The 8233-nt window shown below is 43.2% G+C and overlaps 1 protein-coding gene across 1 annotated transcript; it reads left to right on the top strand.

Moving 5' to 3' along the window:
• The first annotated feature begins 6 nt into the window (after positions 1-6).
• LOC105531711 (zinc finger protein 501-like) lies at positions 7-8008 on the top strand. The gene is made up of 5 exons (XM_011969689.1): positions 7-95; positions 899-987; positions 4035-4137; positions 4610-4696; positions 6909-8008. Exons 1-5 carry the CDS (start codon positions 77-79, stop codon positions 8006-8008), a joined length of 1398 nt encoding a protein of 465 aa, XP_011825079.1. The 5' UTR covers positions 7-76.
• Positions 8009-8233: the final 225 nt, after the last annotated feature.

Genomic DNA, 8233 nt, shown 5'->3' with positions numbered 1-8233 from the left:
GGAACGCGAGCGGCGGACCCCCGGCCCCTTCCCCCGCGGCGGTTGCCTCCAGCGCGGGCTGGAGGAAGGAGTCTCCATGGAACCTGGGGGCAGAGGTGAGGATTTGGGAGTGAGGCGGCCTTGGTGCCCGCCGGAGAGGGAGAAAGGGAGAAAGTGTGGGGCAGGCTCAGGAAGGAGTAGCGTCACGAGCCCCTTCCCGCTGGCCGGTCTCACGTGGGGTTTTGAGGGACAGCCCGCCCCTTCCATTGCCCTCCTGGTCTGTAGGCGCTGGACGCCTCCCTTGCCCAAGGGAAGATACCAACACCTCTGAAGTTTGGCTTTTGATAATGACTTCTTTTTTGATGTTAGAGGAACCCCATCAGGCAGTAGGAAGGGACTATCTGACCCTTTTGGAAGGAAGGGAAGGCGGGGATTTGAGAAGTCACGGAGTTTGTTTACAATCTTGGTTTGTTTTTGCTGATGGTGGTGGTTCTTCCGTAAGACCCTTCGCTTTTCTGAGTCAGTCGGTATTGTATCAATATCTGAAAAGCCAATGTTCAAAAAGAATTTAACTCGTCTTCGTTCATCCTGGGAGCCTGAAATACAACAGAGGTGAATCACTGAGGCATGGACATACAAAGACTTGGAGTATTATTTTGACTACTTAGCACATGCAAGATAAAAATATGTTTAATTTATATGTCTAGATGCTCAGTCTACTGGAGTTTAAGGGCAGAGGAGAACAGGAGGAGCCTGAGGCAGCAATGGTCAAGGCTGTCTTGATTAAAGGATATTATGCGATTGTCCTTTGGTTCCCAGTGTTGACTCTTCTTAGATGACAACTAGCTGGTGTGTGGCACTTCCGGCTAGTTTATCGCAAGGAAAGAGTAATCGTCATGGCTCCTGTCTCCACTTTTAGGATCACTTTTTGAGGACTCAGACCTTCTCCATGCTGGAAACCCAAAAGAAAATGACGTGACTGCTGTGCTGCTGACCCCTGGGTCCCAAGTAAGTTTAGATTTCTTCTTTTTTTTTCCTTCTGTTCTCAGAGCAAGGATATGTTTCCTTCCATTGTTACGGAATTGCTCAGCCCTGATTCCTAGACCACTGGGTTCATCCTGATAAACTGATGACTGAGGAACCCCACAGGAAGTGGTCTTCGGTTGTGCAGGACTCTCTTCCCAGCGTTGCTTTCTCCCTACCCACTGAATGTTTGCTGCACACACACTCAGTACTGTAATTGGCCTTGGTGAGGTGCAAAGAAGTAAAAGCCACTTGCTCCTGCGTCGTGGAGTTTACTAAGGCAGTGAGAGATATATAGATAAAATAAACATGAGGAAATAGATATTTTTTAAACGTAGAAATGATTGGTCCAGACAAGTCATAAAAGTCTCTGAAAGAGATTTTCTTTTAATCATCTGTTTGGGAGAAGTGTAGGATAAAAACTGCACTTTGAAAAACAAGAGAGATTGGGTAGTCGGAGGGTAGAATAAGGGAATATTCCAAGAGAGAACAGCTTTGGCCAAAAAAAGAAAAAAAAAGTCTTCAAATGATGAGGGAGCTGGAGGTCTTTCAAGGATGTGTGGATGTGTGAGTCGCTGTGGGGAGACCTAGACTGTGGTGAGGGAAGCTTGGCTGTGTTGTACCCAGACCCCAGGACAATCTACACTCAGTCTTATTCCAGAGGTAAATGACGGCCCCATGAAGGTTTTTAGAGGCCCAGCAGGACGAAAAATGCCGTAGCTGATTGGAGAGAGAAGATTCGTAAAGATGCTTCTGTAAGATCTGGCCAAGACAGTGGGAGATTGGCAGACCCTTTGGTTCAGGTGCTGGGACTCTTTGTTTCCCTCACACCAGGCCTAAGCATACAGGTACTGATGATCCTTATAAAACCATAGGAGAAAATGCCAGTATTGATTTTGATCTGTGAATTTGTAGATGGCGTTCAGAGAGAGGAGGGGAGAGAAAGTCAGTAGCGCCTGCTGACAGTGTCTGATTGGCCTGCCTGTGCCTTCCGACCCTGGCACAGGCACTTAAGTGAGTAGATTGCTGAGGTTTTCTTAGGGAACTGAAGTCTGAGGGCCTGCCTGTTAGTCTGTTGGTGTTAGCATTGTTTGTACAGAACAAAGATAGTGCACGTTATATTACTTGTGCTGATTACTCCTGAGGCGTATGACCTTATGTGTGGGATTTCTTACTTAAAGTGTTTAAGAGTGTATTTTGGGCAGAGGATTTTCAGAGTAGGTGGTTCTTTTAGCTTTATGTCATTAGGTGCATTGTTTTACTAATAATTTTTGAAAGACTATGAAATATACATTAGAAAGCTGAATACAAACAAAATTTACCGTTTGATATATATATATATATATTCATTCAAGAGGCTGTGGCCCAAGTGGTAATTTAAAGAGATGTAAAACTGATTCATTTGCTAACCCAAGGACTGGTTTATTTTACTCTTAAGTTAAACTGTAGTTGCACAGAAATTTAAAAAATAGAATTTGAAAAATTATTAGACATTTATCTTAGCAGCAGTAACAGATTCAAAAGAGCGTTACCTGCTCTACTCCCTTATTTCAATATTTTAGTAAACAAACTAAACTTTGTGCCTGTCATCTAGAAGAAGGTTAGGCTAAATACTCCTGCACTGTTTTCTATGTTTATTTATTTATTTATTTATTTATTTTTTTATTTTTTTTTTTTTTTGAGACGGAGTCTCGCTCTGTCGCCCAGGCTGGAGTGCAGTGGCCGGATCTCAGCTCACTGCAAGCTCCGCCTCATGGGTTTGCGCCATTCTCCTGCCTCAGCCTCCCGAGTAGCTGGGACTACAGGCGCCCACCACCTCGCCCGGCTAGTTTTTTGTATTTTTTTAAGTAGAGACGGGGTTTCACCGCATTAGCCAGGATGGTCTCGATCTCCTGACCTTGTGATCCACCCGTCTCGGCCTCCCAAAGTGCTGGGATTACAGGCTTGAGCCACCGCGCCCGGTCTGTTTTCTATGTTTAATATGCTTCTGTTCTCCTCCCCACTTCTGTGCCCATGCACACTTTTATAGAACACCCCATTTAAACTTGTTTCTATTACTTCTTGTTCCTTCCTTCCTTTCTTCATTCAAATATTCAACGAATATTTACAGAGTTTCTACTCTGTGCCAAGTACTAGGGCTGCTTCAGTAAACAAAAACAGACCTGGCCTCTGCTCCTGTGGAGCTGATGTTAGTCACAAGGTCTCCTCTATGTGTACAACCCAAGGGAAGGGAAGGAACATGTGTTCTCACAGGAGGGTCAGGGAAGGCTTCCCCTGAGTAACACCTGAGCTGAGATCTGAAGGGAGAGAAGGATTCACATTGCTGAAAGGATGGGGCAGGGGGCGGAATATTCAGGAATAGGAAGCAGGGTGTGTAAAGGGGCCAAAGGGAACAGGACACACACTTCAAGCAAATGAAAGAACGCCACCAACTGGGGGTCAGGGGCAGACTAATCAGGGTCGTTGTGAAAAATGACAAGAACGCTCTGGGAACTTTCGTAATATTTTGGGCTTCAGATACTGTTTTACAAATAAGTCTATATTCTGTGACATGTAGGAAACATCTTAATTTTTGGTATATATGGAACTGATTTCATTCTTAGGAAAACTAGAGAAAACAATACTTCAATTTCTTGAACCCCATATATTTTAAAAACTATACCATAAGGAAAATATTTAATTCATCATTACATTTTTCTCCCCCTTTTCCTATATAAGTAGTAGCAAATTCTGTAGGTCTGCAATTTATTAATAAATAAACTAAGAAGTTCATACCTTCAAGTTTTACATTGAAGGTGCTTTCCTTCCTACTTGCAGGTAATATGCATTTCTGTTGCCTGGAGGCAAAGAGTGAGTCAGTGGACTACAAATTCACCAGAGAATGTTAGTACTGGAAAGGGTGGCCGAGGCCATGTTGTCTGTCCTCTTTTTATCCTTCCTGTCTTCCTCCTCCTGTGCTGTCAGCTTTAGCCCTCTTCAGAGGCCTCTATAAGGAGGCTCGTTGGTGAGCACCAATCTGTTTGGTTTTTCAGGAACTGATGATCAGGGATATGGCCGAGGCTCTCACCCAGTGGAGGCAGCTGAACTCTCCTCAGGGAGATGTGCCTGAGAAGCCCAGGAATCTGGTCTTGCTGGGTAAGGATGGCTCCCCCAGTGCCCATGATTTTAGCCAGTGTGGTACCTTGGTCTCCTCAGTTCCTAGGAGCTCCAGGGTCCTTATATTCAATGATTCTTAATTCTAGTAGGGCCTGAGACAGGCAATTTCTGCCTTTTGTTTCTGGATATAGTTTTAACACTCCTGGAATTAGACATAAACACCTTTATTTTATAGACCTGTAGCATCCTTCTTCTCTACTCCTTGACCAAGGATGTGGAGACAAAGTGCTAATGAAAACAACTCTTAAGAGAATGGATGCTTATTCTTTAAATAGGGGGAGGTAAAATTGGTAAGGGACTCAACCCCCTATCAATCTTCCTACCTCGTGAGCACTGTCGAGGAAGAAATGGAGAACTGACCTCACTCTCTCCCTCTCTTACCATGTTCCTGAAGACCAAGGAATGAACACTGAGGTCTTTACCAGACTCCTTTTTCTTTCCCTATGTATAGGGCTTCCAATTTCCACACCTCATGTAATCTCTCAGTTGGAGCATGAGGAGGAACTGAAGAGAGAAGTTTCAAAAGCAGCCGCTCCAGGTGCGTGAGTGTTGAAAACGGTGCGAGTAAAACCCAGGTTGTCAATGGAAATGCTTATGGAGGAGGAGCCTGTCCAGATATTGCTGGACCCATGGAAAAGTTGAAGTCCCTGTCTCCCCTGTGCCACATCCTAGCTCCGTGGATGGTGATCTGTTTATAAAGTTATAATTTGATTTTTTAGAAAGTAAATACTTTCTACTCTTTCAAACCAATTCTTTTTCCCAAATAAGGTGCAATGAAACCAACATTGTAATGTTTGTTAATAACTTGCTTGGGTTCAAGGCTCTAAACCAGAATTTTCCACGTGTCATTTTATCTTTGCCGAACGCCATGTTTTTGAGTCTCAGATCAATGACTGTAAATTCATCTCTGGGTTTTCCCTTGCCACCTTCTCTGTCTAAGCAGAGGCGGCATGGCATGATGGTTAAGACTGCAGACTTTGGAACTAAGCTCCCTTGGTTTAAACCCGATCTTAGCTACTCATTAGCTTTGTGACCTTTAACAGGTGACTTGTGTTCTCCGTGACTTAAATTTTCCCAGTGGTGAAATGGGGATAGTGACAGCACAGAGCTTATACTGTTGTGGTGACGATCAAAGGAAATAATCCAAGAGAAATGTTTTAAACAGTACCTGGCTATATGCTAAGCAAATGATAGCGATTAAGTCCTAGTAACTGTTTTGAAAGATGTTATGGATTTGACCCTGTTACTTCTGTCAAACTGGATTACTGCAATAGACTATTGGTTAATTATACTTTCTTTACTCTTCTCCTTGTAAAATTGAGGCAGCATACTACTGCTAGATGCCCCAATGAGTTGCTTCCTCTGCCAGTTCTGTATTCCTCTACCTGCTTTCAAAGCCGTTGTTAGTCTACCTGCCTAACTTTTTTGCCTTCTCTGTTCTTCAGCTTGAACTCTTAACATCAGATAGGCAAGTCCCTCAGTGTCCTCCACTAACCGTGTGTTCTTCGTGAACATTTGGGGCTTTAATTTTTACACTCCCCTTAGCTGGAAGTCCATTTGCCTTTAACCTCTTCTACCTATTTGTCCTTTAAAATCCCAGGCACTTCCCTGAGTATATCTAGTTGAGAACACTGTATTGTATTAATTTATTTCATGTAGAGACATGATTGGAATGGATATTAAAGATCGTTTAAGCTTGCAAGGATTTAAACATTTTTAGCAATGAAGCTTTTCCCCCTCAAATTCTTACTAGGAAGCCCAGGAACTTGGGGCACGTATCTTGAGAGGTTGGGGACTAATCTGAACACATGGAGTTTAAACCTTCCTCTCCCAACACACTGCTGTTTTTCTCTTTCGTTCCTTTCTCTCTTTTTTCTTTCTTCTTGGTTCTGTTTTACTCTTTCCAGTTTGCTGGGTCTAGGGTGATGGTAAGCAATCAGAGGTGATTAATTGCTTTCCAGTTAATAAGCTTTGTGCTCATTTGAGTTTGTAGACCTGGACCATGTTGAATGCTAGCTTCTAGAATTTGTGTCTCATCTTGAGACAGTAGAAGCAACATATTTTTGTGAAAGGGAGATGGTTTTCAGCAGTTAGTCTTTTAGCAGTGGTTGGGACATACTGGAGTAGGAAAGGATTGGTGGCAAGGAGATTAGGTAAAGATGGTCATTCTCGAGGCATGAAATGATAAGGCTCTGGTCAGATGGGTACAGTGAGTCTTTGGAAGACCATCTTTCTCTGATCCTAGCCCTGTCTCCTCTAAATCCTTTTTAAAAAATCTGCTATTTCTCCACATCACCTCTTGTTAGTCTCGTTCTGTTATTTTTCGTTATTTCCTATCCTGCTGCATAGGGGAACGTTGAGTACCTGTACACACTCTCCTTTTACGCAGCTGTACTTCTTTGTCCAGTCATCTTTTTTTTCTTGTGTTCTCCCAAGATTGCAAGACTATTTTTGAGAGCTTTGAAGTTCATGTGTTCCCTGTAAATATTCTTAACAAACATGTCTCATTAATTTCCTACCCCAGCAGTTATTTTTCTCCCAGGGTAGGAAATGATACACGTGTGTATTTTTGCTTATTTCAGACTGGGAAACAATACCAGAAAGCAAGGAGCTCACTCCAGAAAAGGGTATTTCTGAAGAAGAATCGGCCCCTGGGGTGTTAATTGTAAGATTTTCAAAGGAAGGTTCTAGTGAACGTGAGGATTCTTTAGAGAGTCAGCAGGAAAACCATGAGAAACATTTAATACAAGACGCTGTCACTCAGAAATCTTCTAGGGAGAGAAGTTACCAATTTGATGAATTTAGAAGAAGTTGCACTCGGAGGTCCTTACTTGTTCAGCAGCAGGGAGAGAGACTACATCATTGTGAGTCATTTAAAAATAACTTAAAACAAAATTCAGAAATAATTAGGCATGAGAGAATTTGTGCAGGAAAGAAACCTTGGAAATGCAGTGAGTGTGAGAAAGCCTTCAGTTACTACTCAGCTTTTGTCTTACATCAGAGAATTCACACCGGAGAAAAACCCTATGAATGTAAGGAGTGTGGGAAAGCCTTTAGCCAGAGCATACACCTTACTCTGCACCAGAGAATTCATACTGGAGAGAAGCCCTACGAATGCCATGAGTGTGGGAAAGCCTTCAGTCACCGCTCAGCCCTTATTCGGCATCACATCATTCATACTGGGGAAAAACCCTATGAATGCAATGAATGCGGGAAGGCCTTTAACCAGAGTTCATACCTCACTCAACATCAGCGAATTCATACTGGAGAGAAACCTTATGAGTGTAACGAATGTGGGAAGGCCTTCAGCCAAAGCACATTCCTTACCCAGCATCAGGTCATTCACACTGGAGAGAAACCCTATAAGTGTAACGAATGTGGCAAAGCCTTTAGTGATCGGTCAGGTCTTATTCAGCACCAGAGGACTCACACTGGGGAGCGGCCTTACGAGTGTAACGAATGTGGGAAAGCCTTTGGCTACTGCTCAGCCCTGACTCAGCACCAGAGAACTCACACTGGGGAGAAACCCTATAAATGCAACGATTGTGCCAAAGCCTTCAGTGACCGCTCAGCCCTTATTCGTCATCAGAGAACACACACTGGAGAGAAACCTTACAAATGTAAAGATTGTGGAAAAGCATTCAGCCAGAGCTCGTCTCTTACAAAGCATCAGAAAACTCACACTGGAGAAAAGCCCTACAAGTGTAAGGAATGTGGAAAAGCCTTCAGCCAGAGCTCATCCCTCTCTCAACATCAGAAAACTCATGCTGGAGTGAAAACCAAGAAATATGCCCAAGCTTTTAGTGAGCATTTAACCTTTGGCCAACACAAGAGAATTCATACTGGCTAAAGACCATGTACATGTGGTACATTCAGAGCATACTTATTGAGCATTTACCGTGCTTGCCATGGGGGTCTACAAAGAAATTTAAGATGGTGTTGCAAAAAAGTTATTGAGAAGTCACTGCTGATATGGGTTGTAGCATGATTAGACTGTGAAAGTATAGTTTTACATTTTTAAAAGTGTTCTGGCAAAGGACGCTGAATTTCCCTCAGGAAAGAGGGAAATTATTTG

This window comes from Mandrillus leucophaeus, unplaced genomic scaffold (genome assembly GCF_000951045.1).
Source record: "Mandrillus leucophaeus isolate KB7577 unplaced genomic scaffold, Mleu.le_1.0 Scaffold9, whole genome shotgun sequence".
NCBI classification, from domain to species: domain Eukaryota; kingdom Metazoa; phylum Chordata; class Mammalia; order Primates; family Cercopithecidae; genus Mandrillus; species Mandrillus leucophaeus.
The sequence above is the reverse complement of the archived record's forward strand: the minus strand, read 5'-3'. Positions and strand labels throughout refer to the sequence as shown.

Bases quoted from the DNA above. Each gene is read 5' to 3' on its own strand.
- LOC105531711 (XM_011969689.1), top strand. The intron at 988-4,034 runs GTAAGTTTAGAT...TTGGTTTTTCAG, and splicing joins TGCTGACCCCTGGGTCCCAA to GAACTGATGATCAGGGATAT. The intron at 4,697-6,908 runs GTGCGTGAGTGT...ATTTAATACAAG, and splicing joins TTCAAAAGCAGCCGCTCCAG to ACGCTGTCACTCAGAAATCT.